Source organism: Misgurnus anguillicaudatus, chromosome 20, assembly GCF_027580225.2.
Source record: "Misgurnus anguillicaudatus chromosome 20, ASM2758022v2, whole genome shotgun sequence".
In the NCBI taxonomy this organism is placed as follows: Eukaryota; Metazoa; Chordata; class Actinopteri; order Cypriniformes; family Cobitidae; genus Misgurnus; species Misgurnus anguillicaudatus.
In genome coordinates, this window is record NC_073356.2 from 36,098,577 (window position 1) to 36,118,218 (window position 19,642).

At 37.1% G+C, this 19,642-nt stretch overlaps 1 protein-coding gene across 5 annotated transcripts in view; it reads left to right on the top strand.

Annotated features, from left to right (window-relative positions):
- The first annotated feature begins 6,076 nt into the window (after positions 1-6,076).
- hivep1 (HIVEP zinc finger 1) overlaps positions 6,077-19,642 on the top strand; it is a 58,441-nt gene continuing 44,875 nt past the window's right edge. For 2 of the 5 annotated variants that reach the window (XM_055219381.2, XM_055219385.2), the window contains exons 1-2: positions 6,077-6,220; positions 8,097-8,249. In XM_055219381.2, coding sequence (XP_055075356.2) covers positions 8,210-8,249 — 40 coding nt within the window. In that variant the 5' untranslated portion in view covers positions 6,077-6,220; positions 8,097-8,209. Of the gene's footprint in view, positions 6,225-6,418; positions 6,572-7,162; positions 7,322-8,096; positions 8,250-19,642 lie in introns of those variants that run through there. The other 3 variants (XM_055219382.2, XM_055219383.2, XM_055219384.2) reach the window with 3 other exon arrangements.

Here is a 19,642-nt window from a genome sequence, read left to right on the forward strand (position 1 = left end):
CATTTTTACAATGGCATATAAACATCTGTCAGCATTGAGTGGATTTCTTACACCGCAGGGAAACCTACGATAAAACTCCAGCAATCTGCAAGTGCATTTCCTTGTGAGAAATGCATGAACTTTGATTGAATGTTATTTAAGTCCTGAGTTTGCATACGCCCATCTTCATTTATCATAACACAACTTTACTCTCACATAACATTTGAGAACCACTGATATAGATAAAGCTTTATTCATTAGCGTTTAGCTTTTATTTATTTTAATTTGTGACAGAGTTTGTGACAAAAGCTAAAGTTATTTTTTGTGATTTTGTTATTGTGTTTCTACATATAATAATCCTACATAATGTTAAGGACATTCACTGGAAAAACCTTGATATTTTTATTATATAGAGTAAGTAAGGTCATTGGAGATCAATGATTGAAATCAAACTTTGATGCTTCTCATCTCCCTTTCATCAGACTTTAGCCTGAATTTCACCAACATGGGGTCACATTTTTGCATTTGCTTTAACTGTGACTATTTCCCGATACTTTCTAGTACATTGTTAAAATCTTTAATGATAAAATGAAAGAAACTTGATGGTATGCAGCAAAAAGCACAAGTTTATCCATGTGAAATGAAAATAAGAATTCAGGTCCTTCAGTCCTCATACAAGCGGCTCATTGTTCCTAACAAGCAGATGTAATTCTTCTCATAACTCCTTCCAAGTTATTAATAGCTAAAAGCTTATTTTGCTAACATTACGCAGCTACAATAGATGAGACTTTTCTTCTGTATGGTGAACAAACCAGATAATCACAAGTGTGTTGTGTGATAACTAAAGGTTAAGAACTTCTCAAGAATCAGGCCATTGGGGAACCAACTGAGAAAAACATGTTATATAATTAAATGTCAATGGGTTAAAGGAACATCTTGGATGATGTGAAATCAAAATGTATCCTATTAATGCATTCTGGGTGATATTATGAACAACTCATCACCACAATCTAAAAATTCCTCTGATGTAACTTTCCTTGTGGGTGATGTCACCAATCTTTCAACCGTCCCGAAGGATGAAAATCAAGTCCTGTTCTACATTTTTTCTCATTGAATATCCTGTTTCATTTCCTAATAATACATAACACATTTCCTAAATGAAGTCTGCAGCTGTGGCCTGCTGTCTGTCACCACAGACAATCATTTTGTTAAACAGCATCACAATGTGATGTCTTTCGAATCACATCTGTGCTGATATACATAACAAACTATTGTATATAAAATAATCTAGCCCTTACTGGTTTCAAATTGTTAATGGACAAGCATTAAACTTAAAGGCAGACTAAAGTTGTCATGAAAAGTGTACAGAGAGCTTTAACTGTAAGAAGACACTCGCTTCTATCCACACTAGATGAAGTGCTAGCTCGGGTATACAAATAGCTTATTATTTTTGATACGGTATGTCTGCAACATGATTTCTCCCGGAGGATGTCTGTATAAAATGTGTCCAGTGACACATACATTTTAAATGCTATTCAGGGGTGATGTAACAAACATCAGTCATTATATGCTGCTGACAAACTCTAATGTTATACACATTTACAGTAATAAGATGTATATCCACATGTTGATGGGACAGATTAGGCAAGTACAACTGAAGTTATGTTACAGTCATTTTACTGTTATCATTAGCTGCAAGTAGTTTATTTATAAAGGAGTCTGATGAATTGTGCACAATAAGACCAAGAGTTTGTAATAAGCTCAAGGCAAGTCGTGGTATAGTCATGAAATATTTCATTTATTTATTCGTGTTCATGGACATGATTTTCCTTTTTTTGTGCCATTGAGCACAAATGTCTTTTTCGTGTCACTCAGCACAAATTTCTATGAATTGTTTTTCATGTCCATAGCACGATATTGTTCCTCATGCCATTTTATGTATTGTTTTTTCCTATTATTTTACTATTGTCGGTTGGGGTTAGAAAGACTAAAATCAGAAAAAAAAACAATACATAAAATTACATCCTAACCCAAACCCCAAATCTAACCCCAACCCCAATGCGACAATGATTTAAAAATATGGAGAAAAAAACGAGAAAACAAAATCTAAAATGACACAAAGAAGAAAGTCGTGCTACGAACATGAAAAACTATTTATAGAAATTTGTCAGAAAATTACCGAGCCCCTAAGGTGACATTGGAGTAAAAAAAATCTAAAGTTTAGTTTCATGTGCTCACGCGAAACTTTCAGGTGCTCACGCAAAACCTTCATGTGCAGAATTTTTTTTAAGTTTAGTTTCATGTGCTCACGTGAAACTTTCATGTGTTCACGTGAAACTTTCGCACGCTCACGTGAAACTTTCGCGCGCGCACGTGAAACAATCGCACGCGCACGTAAAACTATCGCGCACGTGAAACTTTCGAGCGCGCACGTGAAACTATCGCACGTGCACGTTTTACGTGAAAGTTTTACGTGAGCATGTGATAGTTCAAGGGAGCACGCAAAACTAAACTTTATTCAATTTTTGCTCCATGTCCCCTTAGGGGCTTCGTAGAAAATCGTGTCCATGAACAAGAATAAATAAATCTACTATTTTGTGACAATACCACGACTTGCCATTAGATTGGGTTGCATAAGGTAAATGAGGTCAGATTCCTGTTGACTAAAGGCCTAATCCCAAATTGGAACCCTAAAAACTGCGGTCTTCCTACAAGTCCGCACTTTTGTGATGTAACGCCGCTTTGACTGTCGGAAAGAAGTCTGCTGCTAATCCCGCACAGGAAAAAATCTGCATCAAGGGCACATATTGACCCAAAGTGTGAAAGAGTGCCCATGAGCATCCTTTTTAAACCTAAAATGACAAATGAAACCGCCTACAGTCTTGTGGACTCGCAATGATTGCATTGATATAAAGTGCAAATAAAGTGCACCATTTGGGACGCAGCAGAGTACGGTCAACATTAAAACCGAAAATGTATTGTCACTTTAAAGGGACAGTAAGTAAGGTTTTAAGTATTTTATTAATCCAAAATCAATGTCTTTATTCATAAATATGTCCTTGTTGGTGTCAAATGATCTCTGCCAGTGATCTGACTTTTCTTTGTAAGCTTTGAATTTCTTCTCTTTACTTACATTGATCGGGTAAGTCCAAGGAGGCTTCCATGTCGTTCCACCATACTGATAAACTATAATAGCAGAGAGGGACAAAAAGCACTAGCCTACCAACGCGTTACCACAACACGTTTTCATTCAGAACACGTGAACTAGCTGAAACGGACAAGAAGATCAGTGAGTACATAACGGCTAACGTAGTTGCAACATGCATTTGAAAAAGCGAGGCGCTAAAGAGCACTTTTCGTTTGAAAGCAAAATACAATTTCACCACTAGATGGGGGTAAATCATACTTATTGTCCCTTTAAAGGTGCAGTGTGTAATTTTTAGAAGGATCTCTTGACAGAAACGCAAAATAATATATAAAACTATATTATCAGTGGTGTTTAACGACCTTAAATAATGAACTGCTATGTGTTTATTACCTTAGAATGAGTTGTTTTTATCTACACACACTTACATGGAAGTCGCCATTTTGTGCCACCATGTTTCTACAGTAGCCCTAAATGGACAAACTAGTGTAGAGTGCGTTTTGTCACTACTGTATGTTTGTCCTATGGCGACTACTGTTGCTTCTCTATGCGTTTCGGTAAACAGTGGATGAGCGGTTGGTTGCTAGATGCCGCTAAAATCTACACACTGCACCTTTAACTACAGTAGCTTATAGACATTTACACTTACGTTATGCATTTGGCAGACTATATGCAAAGGTATGCATTTTGATCAATACAGCTACAGGTATGTGTGTTTTCTGGAAATCATGACCCTTTGTGCAGCTGACACAATGCTCTACCACTGAGCTATACCGGAGTAATAGTTTCTGAATCAAGTTAGCAAAAGTTTGTAACGTGTACAATACCCAAACTTCGAGTGAGAAGCATAGCAGAGGCACAACATGCATTTAGTAATGGTGGCAGTTCAAAGTGAATGAGTCACAGTGTTAGATATAGAGAGTGTGCGGGCGGCTGGCTGTCACAGAGGCATCTTTGAATGAATCTTCACCCCCTCAAATTCAGACGCGTGCACAAGGACCTCAACCCTATACGTATGATATGACGTCTCCCTGCTTTGCCTTAAGGGTCTGCAAGAGTAGTGCATGTGGGTTTGCTTTGCGCTGCGTACCCAAAAGAAATAAGAAACTGAAATATGCAGTAGCATCCCATCGTTAATGCAACCTGCTTTTATTATTAAAAAAAAATGTCTGCATGAAATTGATGTACAAAACATGATTTATGATTTTTCATATCATAATTTTTCACTGTTGTGTATTTTTAAATAATTTTCAGTGTGGACACATTCTTGTGGACCATAAGTGCAAAAGGAGGGGGAAGACATAGCAAGAGGAAATTTAAATTTAGCCCAAGCAGAAAAATCTTTATCATGATGCTGTTCGCCTCATACCTCCGTCACTCGCACACGTATGTCTCTCTCCCTGTGGGCTTGTTATTGAAGAAAGCATATAACAGATAGTCACCTTCATTAAAGATCTATTTATATTCTCCGGCCTGACCTTTCTCATTATGTGATGTGTCATTTGTGAACACCCGCAGACATATTGTGAGATGCTTTGGATGTGGATATAAATATAGCCAGGCAGCATTATTTGTGTGCATGGTATATCCGGTGATGTCTTAGAATAGTTGTTAATGGATGTTTGTGGATCAGTCTGTGCATACACGCCTGTTACTAATCGTTTTGGCTCTAAAGTCAACAATAAATTGTTTGCCACAATTGTTTACATATTCAAATCAAATAATGCCATTAATAATTGGTACCGACTGATTGGTATTTAGTTAATATGTTTTGAAAAGATTAATAAGTTGCAGTGATTGTGAGTACAAAAGGTCTGAAAAAAGCCACATTTATTGTTCATATTTTATCATATACAAATTTATTATATGCATACAAATGTTGGGTCATTCAAATATGGAAAAACCCAACTGTTTGGTCATAAATAAACCTATGGGTTGTTGTTACTTGGTACCATGGATTAAAACAACCAGCATTTGGGCTGAAACAATCCAGAAAAGGTTTATTTATAACCCAATTTTCCATATTTCAAATATATATATTGAGTAATCCACTGTAAGTCACCTTGGATAAAGCTGCCAAATGCATAAATGTAGACCTATTTGACCCAATAATTTTTTTTTTTTGTTTCAGTTCACATGTAGGCTATTTTAGAAAATACAATAACTTGTTCTTAGACATTTTACTCTTTCAAAATATGTTGAACATTATGCCACTACCTTTACATAAAAAAACAAATGTTTTGTAATTGGGTAACATAAACATGGCCAGACACATGGTGCATCAAAGCTTTGTATTCTCAAATTTGTTTAAACACTGCGTATAGTTTCAATAAGCACCTCCTCCTCTTCACTTCCCTCTTCAGACCTCAACAATCTTTTAGCGCAATGTAAAAAACAGAATATGCAGATTAATTTTGTATACTACGCAAATAATTTTGTTCATTTTAAATGCACTTTTCCAGTACTGACAGTGAAAGCCATGCAAGTGTTTTCTTACAAACGCGCAAACTGACTGTCACCAGAGGTGCGTGTTTTTAACGCACTCGTGTCCTAAATCTGCTTTTGTATTATTTTGAGCAAAAGCACACGACAAACACGGGCTATGTGCTGTATGCGCCATTGTTTGCATGGATCTGTGCGGGAAAGCCCAGTGCTGGTTGAGGGGCACAACGTGACCTAACAAACAAGGAACCTCCGGGAACACCGTCAGTCCTGAACTATGCGCACAAGTGGCTCATCCGAGGGGCCCAACGACAAGCGACACTTTTAAAATCTCGCGAAACACGCCTTATTCTCGATGCCGTTTCGTAAAACGCGAATTATTCTTGCATGCTTATCATATGCGTAAAGTATATCGATAGATAATAAAAGCCTGGATTGCGCTTAACGCAATTTGTTTGAATGTTTCATCGGCCGTCTGGATACTCCTTGTCGCCGTTTGCTCAGATTAGGAGGCGGAGACGGGACCCCCGTTGACGTCAGTGGGCCTGTCGGTTTCCTGCAATAGAAAGTGAGAGAAGATAGAGCGAGAGAGGAAAAACACAGACCTCTGACCGTTACAAGTTGAATCCCTTGACAACAGTTCAGACTGCACCTGTAAGTACGTAAAGTTAAAAATAGACGCGGTTATTTGTCTTAAGAAACAGCGCAGTGCGTTTTTTTAGACACATAAGGTGCGTAAACGCGTCTCAAAGCGCTGTTGCTTTGGGGAACAGTGATGCAAGCTAGATTTTGCAGGGGTGCTTAAACTTGTGTGCATGTTTGTGCGAGTTTGCGTTACGCTGGTTTGGTTGCTGTTTCTCGGTTTGGTCTGTACCGACCGAGCCGGCCCGTGTTTTGTATCTCACCGAGCGCACGTCTCCAGAATGTTAATACGCGGGGTGTAAATGTTTATCAAGCGCGTAACACTGTTGCAGAGAGTCGCCGAAGCGCAGATCGCGACGGCAGGTAAGCGTAAAAAAATGCTTGATACAAACTGTCGCGTTTCCTATGCGCTTTCCTCGTCTTCGGCCGGTTTAAGGCTCAATTTAATATCGAATTAGGGAAGTGTTTCGTCTGTCGCGTCCTGTTGCAGAGGACTCACAGGGGTTTTCCCCGGCTCCGCCCTCTTCGTGTGTTCTTAAAGGCATTATTGCGCCATTCACCTGAATTTGGCACTTAAATGTATTACGAATGCGCGGTGAATGCATTTGAAGGCAAATGTTGCGTTGTTGTACCCGTTGGGGTTTGCACGCGTGGTGACTCATCGCATGCGGATCTCAGTATATGACTTTTATTGGAGCTACCCCCGTTTCATGCCATCTTTTTTTGCCAATGCATGCCAAGCAGGCTACGTATGTTACCCATGTGACGCGTGTGCAGCAGTTTCAGTTGGCTCTGTCTGTGTGGTTTCGGGGTGTTTCCTAACGCCCGATAGACAGATTTTTTACATTCTGTTTGTGTGCATTCAAGTCATGCGTTTGGAACACCTGTCCTTGACATTGCTTTGTGACCATTGCGCTACAGTCGCAGATTTGACATGCTACTGCGGTAACATCGTAACAATGTTTTCACAGTCGCGCGGCGGGATTGTTTAAAGTCCTGCGAGTGTGTGAGACCTGGTGCATGCGCAGTGTGTGCGCGTGTGCTCGAATCCACGGGGAGGTGATGTCATTGCCGTAGAGATCCACACTGCGAGAAATCATATACACACTCGTAGTAAGTGTTATGTAATCTGGGAAGCCGAAACATTTGTGCGCAATCTGGCGTCTTGTTTGCATGCGGGATGTTTGGGCGAGGCAACAACAGAGCTAAGAAACATTTATAGAAAATAAAACAAATCCTATAAGGAGTGTCATGTAGAGAAGGTGGGGTTTATTTGTCTAGTCTTTTCTGCAATGCCAAAAATGCATTTGCTCTTTAAGAGGTTCATAAAACATATAATCAAGATATGTATGCTAGATTCAATCTATTTTGTATGTATTACAAAACACTAATAATATCCTCTCCCCTGTGTGTGTATTCAATTTATGGTTTAAATATTAGCCCACAACTATTTATTTGCACTAGCCCACTGTTCAGAATTTTATTAAGATGCCTTGTAAACAGAATGGCATCTTTTATAATGCAAACAACATATATTTCCAGAAACAAAATGTATATACTATTTTATGTACTGTGTACTAGATAAAATTGCATTTCTGGTGCATTATCATTTCACAAAAAGAAGCAAGTGTGTGTATTAAAGAAATGCCCATCAACTAATCTGACATCAACAATCGCAGGCTATTTAGATCTGATGTGTGATTTGTGAGACCGCCACACTTTGGTATTTACGTCAGTGATTGAAAAGACTGATGACCTCTCACACTAGTAGAGGAAACTAGTTACTGGTGTTTAGCAGGTGTCTTTGAAAATTTGCCGTTCTGGTCTTAATTTTCTCAATAATGTATCTGTTTTGCCTTAAGTTTGGTTTGTCTATTGTCTCCTTTAGATGTGCCGTGTGTGGAAAAATAGAAGCAGCCCCTCTTCTCTGTGATCGCCTGCATTCCATCCAGCATCTTTCCGGACGATGTTTCACTGAGCCAGCCGAAAAAAACATCTACAATGCCACGTACAAAGCAGAACAACCCTAAAAATCTGAAAGGTGAGTGAATTAATTATGAGCTGAAATATTATTTTCTTCGCTTGATTTGGTTTTTTATTATTTGGTCATGCAAATTAAGATAAGATTTCTTTTAAAGCTTTCCAAAAATACTTCTATTACACACGTATTTCCGGAAAGCTTTAAAAGAAATCATTTCCAGTCCAAAATATCTTATTTTGCATGACTAAGAAGATGGTTCTGGTATTTTCCTTTTTGAGCTGTTTCAAAAATGTTGGTGTTAAATGGTGCATTTTAATAGATCTGTCATTTATTAAGAGACTTATGTGAGCATTGTAATGTTATGGCATCGGTTTGTTGTCTTTTAATAGTGTTGTGTGTGCTAACTTTGTTACATTTTAACACCCCCGCATCACTTGGTGATTGGAGTTTTCTGGCTTGTATTGATGTATTTCCTGTTGAAACAGGAAGTTGGAGCTACTTTAGTCCGAGGCTGGTGGTGTTACGTGGAGATATGTTCTCATTCTAGATGATATTTTGTATTTATGGATTTCTGCAAAACATTTGTCATCAGTTATGATTACACTAGAATATAGCTGACTAATTTTGCCATCATATTTGACAACTGATTTATGTCATTGAATTCTGTGTATTCATGTTGCTTTACAAGAAATTCAACATACTCACCATAGCAAAGTTTGTAAAAAAAAATGTAGCCATCATCAATCATGAAGCTAGAGCTCGGCTCATGTAGGTTTATTACATTATGTTTTCTGGCTGTGACAGTATTCAGATGAACTAATAAATTTTTTTGTAAGCAGATTTATGATACACTTGCTAGGGCTGTCCAATTAATAATTTTGATTTTCAATTTCAATTTTCGAATTACAAAACAAGATAATCGAGGTAAAACAATTATTGTGCAATTAAAATATAAATTGTGCGCTGCTGTACCGATGTTTTTGTAAGGCACTTCGAAGGCACCACTGCTTTGACACATTGCAACACTTATTTAATAAAAAGGTTAAATAAATGCATGTTTACAAAGTCACTGAGTAATCATGCTAAATAATCGTGATTATGATTTTGTCCACAATCGAGCAGACCTATAACATTTGCTGTTTTTTATCTACAAATAGCTTTATTTATTTATGTAGTGCTCGGTTACTAAGGTCACTTTAGATGTTGTCTATGATTGAGGAAAAAGACAGGAAGTGCATCAAGCATGTTGACACGCGAAAATTGCGCCTCAATGCATGACGTCACTGTGGAATCCCAGACATTTCCTTTGTTACAGGGCTTCCCACTACTCAAATGGTTTATGTTGGGTTGCACTGAAACATGTTCTGTGTGAGTTAAGTATAAATTCTCATGCAACCAAAATGAATTTGGGTGAATTTTGCAAAAAAGTTTATACTTGACTGCAAACAGTTACAGTAAAAAATTGTGAAAAGCGCTATATAAAAAAAACGTAAGTGTTTTTAGATCATGAAGATTTTTGCATTATTTGGTAACACTTTACAATAATGTTGTATAAGTAGTAAATATATTAGTAAATGCATTAACTTACATGATGAAAAATGATATTGTTTGTTCATTTATTTTATTTTTTTTAAGGTAAGTAAATTTCAATACAGTTATTCATGTTAGTTCATGGTGCATTAACTAGTGTTGACAGTTACGTTTGATTTTAAAAATGTATTGGTAAATGCATAAATTAACGTGAACTAAGATTAATAAATGCTGTAGAAGTATTGCTCATAGTTCATGTTAGCTAATGCATTGACTAATGTTAACAAATACAACTTATTGTAAAGTGTTACACACAATTTTTTATAACCCCCTGCTATTTTTGATGCTCACTTATATGTGATAAAATAACAAAAGGCCTATAAGTAATTTTATAAGTAAATCAATAAGTAAAGTTCACGTAAACATGATGGATGTTTTTGCTGTCGTGTTAGTTAGTTGCATATAAAACATAGAAGATCTCTGCTGAGAATTACGTTTTTGGAAAAAAAATTTATTTGTCACGAAAACAACATTATAAAAAACATAATAAATAGGCTTAATTTTCTTTATGCAATAAAATATTATTTTTAAAGTGGGTGAAATGTGATCCATGTTTTCATGTGATTCATGCTTTAGGAATCTAGAACTAGTTTACATCAACATGTACTGAAATACAATAACATTTTTGAACTTGTTAGTCTGGCATATCGTGGCCTTGGGCCATGGCAATAAAAATGACTGTACAACAATGTTTTGAAAGAAAACTACCAGAAGGAGGAACTCGAGAGGATTCCCTGGTTTGTGTTGGGTCACTGTGTTTATTGATGTCATGGATACAGAGGCGACCTCTGTCTATCAACCAGGCACACGCCCTTCCCTAAAACACATGTCATAATCCCATCAGACGGTCAAAGCCGAAGAGCATAAAGGTTTTATTGTTCTCGGGAGGCGACCGGGTTACCAGTGTGTATTTACTGTTTGGTGGCGCGCCGAAAATATCGCTGGGCACAGACTCGGCCAAGGTGTCAGCTTGTGTTTCGTGTTGTTGTGTCGTGCGTTGGCTTCACGTGAGTTCGGAGCTGTGCAGGATCACTTTGGTGACGCAGTTTGCGGGTAAACGGGCAGGAAGTATGGAAGCTCTGTTTACTTTTCTGAAACAGCTGGTCTCCAAGCACGCACACATTCATAACCCTGCATGTTACCCGATTCGCAGCATTTACATAAACCTTAACCGCTGAAAAACTGTTTCATAGATACCAGCAATCAGGTCACAAACGCTGCAGCACAGAAAATGGTGTTTTGCATTTAAATTTTGGCATTTAAAGAAGTTAAACATCAATCCTTCAAACAGTGCACTTTATTTTTAAACGTTGCTGATAAATTCAGTAGCATATATGAAAATGTGGTAACACTAAATTAACGTTATGTTTTTTATGAACTAACAATGAACAATACTTGTACTGCATTTATTAGTCTTAGTTTGTGTTAATTTCTAATGCATTATTAAAATAAGTGTATGGGCATTAACTAACTTTAGTTTTTTTATTGTATAGTAAACATTGTGAAAAGAGCATGAGGTGGATTTCTGCTGGAAATGTATTTTTGTTTTGGCTGGTGACCGTATATCTAGTTAGTGCATGTATATTTTTTAAAGTTATTGATATTTTAAAGTGATACTGTCCTCTTTTCTATGCTTTGTATGTTAGCGTGTTACCAAAACAATGCACATTAGTATGCACCGGAGAGTCTACTTCCTCTAAGCCGAAGCTTTGAACACGTTAAGCTTTCCTGTGAAATGCATCATCAGTTGTTAATTTGCATGCATGAAGACGTTATTTCACACGATTTGTAGTGTGAAATTTCTTTGACCTCAATATCCTTGAACATTTATTGAATATAAAGGGGGGGTTTGTTGGCACTGTCTTAAAAAAAAGGAAGGTCAAGCACCGGGGCTGTACACTTCCAAAAAGTACAGTTTTGCACTTAAAGAGTTCATAATAGTCCCTCAGAGGTACATATTGGTACCAAAGGGTGCATATTAGTGGTACATATTGGTACCAAATGTATATCTAATGGTGACCTTTTAAAGGGTATTGCCCTGGTGACAGCAGGGGTCTGTATTTTGACACTTTTTGTAGATGGTTAAATTGTGCGCTGTGCCAATGCAGGAAGGTTTCCTCAGGGCCGTCCTTCACTTCCCATTTGTGAAGCACTTCTTAACACACTTTCTCCCAAAATAGTCTCCGTCTGAGGTATTGAATCAACCTGCCGTTTAAACAGCGTCTCCCACGCGCAAGTGCTAACTGTGTCAGACGGTTACTGACTCTGTTCGTGGGAGATGACCACAGAATGTTAAAATGAAAAAGACCTTTTCAGTGCAGTGCAGGCGGGCGAGAAAGACGCTGATGGCGCAACCTGGAACGTCCCTTCATAACTGCATGGGTAAATGTTTTACCCAGAATGCCCGGCTTGATTGTGTGACCCGGAGAACCTGTTAATAATCGACTTTGGGTTTGTTCAACGACCCACCGAGAGTCCAGGCGTTCGCAGGGTGCAACCTAGCTTGAGAGATTCAGTGTTTTGGAATACATTTTTTTTTTGTTGCAGATGCTCAGTTTGGTCTGTTCGGATCTTCATGTCTGCTGGATTAGCTTATCATATGGTGAATTTGGAGAAGATTTTGTATCTTGGATCAAGGCTGTAGTCAGCACGCAAAGAAAACTTGAATCTGTAGATTTACAGTTTAAGTTATTTGGGCATGGCTTGTTTGGATGGGCTTTCAAAAACACTGCAAACATTTATAAATGGGTCTTGATGAGACGTGGTGCTTTGCTTTCAAAACATTGCTCTGTTTGTTTAAGCGATCCTGGTATGTCAGCTAAACCAGTGAGATGGGACTACTTTTAGCTTGGACCAGTAAGCAACACCCCGATAACCGCATAGCAATGCTCAGAACATTTTAGCAATATGGCAGAAAGTTTTCCATGGGCAAAAACAGTCACACATTTTCTAACATACTGAATTGAATGCTGTTATTTATATCTGGGCTTACACTGGGATCTCTGCACCATCTTTCCCCTTTGACTCCGTTGAACATTAGCGGTCAAGAGGTCAAGCTGGGGTTAAGAGGGCTTCATGAACCCATTGGTTTTTCGAGACTGCCCCATAAAGGTCCTGGTCCTTCTTTTTTATATCAATGATTAAGGAGTGGAAAATTGGTTTCAGGTTCATCTACCCCGAGCAACATTTGTGCTCAAAAATTGACATCCAAGATGGAAAGGAAAACCAAATTACACTCTAAAAATATGCTGGGTTATATAATCGAACCCAACCCGTTAGGTTGTAATTTAACCTATTCTGGGTTGTTTCAACACAAAATTCTGGGTTGTTTTAACCCATTGTTGGCTCAAATTTAAACATTTTCTGGGTTGATTTAAACCAAAAGCCTTTTAGCCTTTTTTAGTGTATATAAATGTAGCTCATTTTAAGGACGGATACTATTTTTACAATTTTTGCAGTTAAGCACATTATTCCCAAAGTGCACTATGTGAAAATATTATTTGCGTTACTGTAATGGCTGTAATGATAAACAAAAATATTTTAAAGTTAGTAAAGTTAGTAGATCTGTAAGTATATCATGTAGTTAAACCTAGGGATGCTCATATTGACCGGTTAACTGAAGGTAAGAATTTGTGACCGATTAATACTATAAGTTAAAAAATGAATGCGCAGTACATGTCGACACATGCCTACAGATATTTTGCCGCTTTTCTATCTTTAATTTGTGAATGTCCTGTAAATGACGCAAATCAGTGCTACCCTGATGGTCTGTTAAAGTAATCATTTGTATTTAGGCATGGGCCGGTTACCGGTTTTAGGGTATACCGGGGTTTTAAACCTCAGTTAAGGTTTACAAATAAAATGTTCTGTGATACCCTCTCCAAGGTATGAGCTGTGTTTATACAAAATTCATTAAATCATTGAGTCATGTGATTGTTTGATGTTTACATTTAAGATACATTACGAAAAAATTATATATTTCTTTTAGTGCTGGGCAAAGATTAATCGCGATTAATCGCATACAAAATAATTGCATAATATATGTGCGTGTACTGTGTCTAATTATTGTGTATATTTAACCACACACACATTCATATATTCATTTCAGAATTGTTTTACTAATATATAATTTTTTTAAATTAATTTTTAATATAGAATATATAAAAATATAAATAAATATATATATAAACATGTAAATGTTTCTTAACAGGGAACTACACTAACCTTTTCCACTGGTGGCACTTGCGCTACCTACTTTTTCAGTTACTGGCGCAAAATATGATTTGGTCGCACATATTTTTTTCAAGTTATATTAAGGCGCTCTGGTTAATAATGAACAATAATGAAACTGTATTGCATACAGATATGCTTTTTATTTTACTTGCCATCTTTTAAACCACATGCCGCCTTGTTTTCTTAAACGTTGCAGTCAGTGTTTCCCACAGATCTGAAATTTACTTGGTGGTGGTAACCGGTAAAAAGGGCAATCATTACCCACTGACAAATAATGGTCTACTATACATATGACGAAGAACTAATAATGTGTGACACAACACAATACTTTGATTTATTGAAAATTAATATTAATTTCACATTATATTTCATTAATCTAAACACTCCAAACTTTCTTTGCCATTAACAAAGCTGACACTGTTTGTCAAAGCACCACGAAAACACTTACTGTTTTTGCACTGATATGAAGCAATTAGACCCCTTTTATCAAACTCAATATAATACAATACTATAGTATATTAATAGACAGTGCAGGTCTATAGATTATAAATGTGACTGATGTTATGACTGATGTTATAATGGTAATAATTTCTATTAAATAGGCACTTTTACTGCTTCTGCTCTATCTTTCTATTTCTCTCTTGCCGATTTAAAAAGCTTAATCCAATTATTATTTCAATAATATTATTCCACTTATTTTATTTTCAAATCTACTTGCTGTCCCGGTGACAAACTTTACATTGCTTTGCTCGTTTAGTGCAATGGGCTTGACATTAGCACTGCTTTTTTGCTACATCTGTGCAAACTTAATATGGATATGGTTTTAGAAAAGATATGGTTTATTAATAATAAGATTATTAAAAACATGTGAGAAAGAAAACGCAGCGCGTGGTCGTAACAAGAACCATCGCCATAGAAACCGAAGGCACGCTAAACTGCACTCGAGCTTTAGCGCGGTAGCGCTCATGGCCGTTTTCCGATTGACTCGGGTTATAAACTCAATATTAATCAGACTTGGGATTCGGGACCCAAAGTAATTAAACTAGGACCTAAGCGGACCCGACAGACCATTTAAAATATAAACCCGGAACCATACGGGTCCCGCGTCCTCAGTGAAGAAAGACCTCTGCTCAAGTTCAGAAACATGGAAGACACTGCGCTTGCGTCGCGTCGCACCTAATTCATTGAAAAACAGCTGAGCACGCAAACGCACACTGATGGGGAGAGACACGACGTGCTTTCACGCAAAATGAAGCCAACGTGTTGATGGCTCAGAGCACGTTATAAAACGTATTCTTAAAATCCACATTTGTTTTAATAAATGCTCATAGTAAATCATAGCATATTGTCTAAAACATTAGGTAGCACATTTGCGACCCATTAAAAATTAGGGTCGCAACGGCAGTTCAAAAGGTCGCATATGCGACCATTTTGGTCGCAGTGTAGCTCCCTGCTTAAATACATACATGAATGTGTGTGTATTTATTTATACATAATAATTACACACAGCACATACTCATATATTATACCAAAAATCACTTTTATTTTGTATGCGATTAATCGCGATTAATCTTTGCCCAGCACTCATTTCTTTGAAAGCATATTATAATTTAAAGGCTTTATTTTTACCTGCCATTTGAAAATAAAAATGTTAGTGTTGCAATGGCAATACCGCAACACCGTGAAACCGTGGTATTTTTTGCTAAAGGTTATCATACCGCCATAATCTTATACCTGCCGATGCCTATTTGTACTGCATATGTTGTTTTTTGCTTGAGTATGGTCTGCATATGTGTGCAAGAGACGGCATACGTCTCCGTCTCGCGTGCGTCCACACATATTTAGTGGCCAGACCTTCGCTGATCGTCCTTGACCATAAAGATCTCTTTTTTGCACAAACAGAGAAAGAAAAAAAGCTAAACTTTTTAAATGTGTCCTGCTTTAGTAATGGCCACTGTGGTAGATGAAACGGAGAAAGTATAACCTGGATATGAATCATCTGGACTGACCGCGTACTCTTTGATAATGTAATGTTGTGTGAAAATTTGCTAATGTATGAATCCTGGTTCTGTTGTTGATCTGTTGCTGCTGTTTGTACATTCAAATTAAATAAAATGTTTGTATTGTTTCTACCGGGTTTTTACTCAATGCTAATTAAACATTACAATATTATCAGTTAACGGTTAATGTTGGTTAACAAGCTGCGGTTGTCGGTTGGGAAAATTAAAGGCGGAGTCCACGATGTTTGAAAAACGCGTTGGAAAAGGAGACGGGCCGACTACCAAAACACACTTATAGCCAATCAAATCAAATCAAATGCCGGGTTGCGTATGTGTGGGGCGGGTCTATCAACAGAAGGTCCAGATTCTATTCTATTGGGGTAGGGGCGTGTTTGTTTAGGTGATTTCAAATATCAACATCGGCTTTCAAACATCATGGACTCCGCCTTTAATTGAAATGAACATTTCTAGGTAAACTTAATTTTATAAACTAATGTATTAAATTACATTTTATAATGGTTTGATTTCAAGCATTAACTTAAATTTAGGACTTTAATTGATATTAATTTTATTTAAATATGACCATTAATATTTGCATTATTGTATTATGATAATTACTATAATTTTTTATTAAATAAAGCTATTAATGCAACATATCATTAATCTTAATTAAAAATATGCTTGTCTCTAAAATAAAACATGTATTTGAGGTTTGTTGCAAGTGTGAGGATGGCTGGATTTTACCTGTTGTGTCATGCTTATAAGGGACAAACTAATATTTCTTCACATTTACGAATAACTAATTCAGCTGTAGTCTCTCTTTCTCTCTGTGTTCTTGTTCCCTGCGGCTGGGATCACCCTGCGTTTTAGCAACAGTAACTAAAACAGAAGTGCAGTAACAAGTACAGCCATGTCTATTCAACTATCAGGAAACTGCGTGTGTATGAGAGAGATGGTAAAAAAAATGAATGTGAGGGTTTGTTTTTCCTTCGATCGTAGTGGCTTATGGAATATTTGTGTGAAAGCACAGATCAGCTCTTTAAAACGGCTTGTACTGTTTTCATTTTCTTCATTTTTTCACTTAGGAGTAATTCGTTTTCCTTCGTCTATGGAAAGACTGACTGTTTCCAGTAATAAAGCTATTAATGTAACCAGTTTGCTTTTTAAAAGAAGCAAGGGTGCCCAGCTCTCGTTGGTTTGCAGTATGTTTCTTTGTTTGCTTGCTGTGGGTTTTTCTGACATCATTTCTGAAAGAGACCATTTTGCTCAAGGGTCAGGTACTCTGTTGAGTTACACAGTATTTACACCGCAACCAAAGTACATCACGATTTGTTTACTGTCAACGAAGAGCTCATGTCACACTTGAAGTGTTGAGAGTTTGATTTAGTTGATCTTTTTGATTCATCTTATGCCTATAGCATATTTACACACAACACATTGTTATTATTTTATAATTTTAAAAAAAGACAGCTTCTGGTTTTTTTAAGAGTGTAGTTTGAGATTCAGGGTGGAGGCCTGCACCAAGAGCACCAATGGTCCAATTCACAATTTTACATTTCCTTTGGTGTGTAAGTGTGTATTAGTACATGTTAATGATATTCAAAACCCCAAAGTAAACGATGATGCGAGTTATTGTCTCCAACATAAATCTCTTTTCTTGGACTATAAAATGCATGGATTTTAGGCAAAAGTTTACTTCCTGGGATTGGTGATGTAAACAAGACGACATTATCATAATTCATCCCGCTTCAGACTCGCAGCCTGTAAGTTAACTCCTGTTAGCATTGCATTGAGACCGAATCCTTCAAACATGTTAAGGAGCGTCACATTTCCAGCTGAGAGGTATTCAGCCCAATCACAAAGTACAAATTAGCTGCCCAATCAGGGACACGCAGCTTTTCAAATCTGTGCATTTCAGGAAGACATCTGGAGCTACAAAAATGTACTGAATTTGAAAAATAATGTGTTTTTTAGCAATGAAATAGGTGCTCTTTAAGTCTTTGTGTTAATGCATCATTTCCATGTCTGTTTGTTCAGATGAGAAATTTTTTTATCCTATGACTAAACAAAAATACTTGGTGACATAAACATGGCTTTTAGTTTCACTTCCTAACAATCAGTTCCTTATTTTGTCAAACTAAATCTCATGATGAAATATCACATCTGTGATCTGACAAACCTTTTACTGTGGTAATTGCAGTTCCTTCAAAAAATTATAGTTGAAGTGAAAATGAAAAATATTGTGGACACAGTGTCTTAAAAATTTAAACTGAAAGTCAGAACTTTGATCCATTGCATTGAACATAAAATATATAAAAATTGATGATGCATCATGCAAACATCTTCCATTTTTACAATATCATAATATTAAAAAAAATGCTGGTTGTAAACTCATTCATGTACATTTATTTAAATTAATTTAAATTTCTTCTATTTCTGAATGAGTTCCCATATTGATTTAGTTTTACAGTAGCAAAAAAATCTATTGTAAATGTTTTTGTGGTAAAAACTATCATTACCGTAGTAAGAACCTAACTTCACCCCTGTGTTTTTGTGCTTTTCTGTGAGGCTGTCAGCTGGCATGCAAACCCTGCAAATGTCTTCTTACCGTAAGTGTCCACACCTGAACCCATCCGAAACTGTTTAATACTCAAACCCTCTCTGTCTTCTCTCCACCTCCTCAATTTGTATGAACACTTTCATTCTGAATGTCTGTCAAACCCCGACTGCGTATCAGACCGATGTGACTAATGCTGGACTAACACCACCCACCCGCCATACCCTGAGAAACAGTGTGTGTGTGTGTGTGTGTGTGTGTGTGTGTGTGTGTGTGTGTGTGTGTGTGTGTGTGTGTGTGTGTGTTCGCTGAGGTATTTCTGTGCAACACCACATGAAGGGCTAATAGTCTAAAAAAGCGTGTGTATTTACATGCACATTTTCAGAAGATAGATTCTCTCCCACATCACATCTCAGACTGAATGTGAGCTTTAGACTATCGGGGTTGTGCGGACAAAAAAAGATTCGGCTTCGTTTGGTCTGTTGTATTTTAACAAAGGCAGAAGAGCGAGATTCAGTCTTTCTTCTATTTGTGTACATACCTTGGCTTGTGTTGTTGTTGTTTGTTGTGAATTGTTCTTGTGTTTAATTTGTTTTGCACTTTGCTCAGCAATGATGCTTTGTATGTGCTTGTAGCTTCATTCACCTTTTTGTGCTTGCTGTTTGCAGTCACCTTTTTGACATTGCAGTTAAAACATTACACCATAGTAGACCGAATGCTCCAGTGTTTTTATGTAGCCTACTTGTGTGTTGTGTGTTTGTTACTTGTGGTTTTAAAATGTGCTTAATTGTTCAAATGTATAATATTTCAAAATATTATTTTGTAACAAAGGAAGTAATCATGCAGCATTTTTTCAGTCAACATTTTTGGACCTTTTTGATTCTAGCTGGCTTTTGTTTTAAATGGTGCTTTTCCATTGTGTGGTACGACATGACTCGGTACCACCCGGCTCGCTTTACTTGTTTTCCCATCGCAGTTTAGTGCAACTTCAGAGTGGGTGAGATTATAACGTTATCGTTACAGTTGCGTTGCCTTTCCTGCCGGGACATTATCGTAAACGCGATTTAAACAAA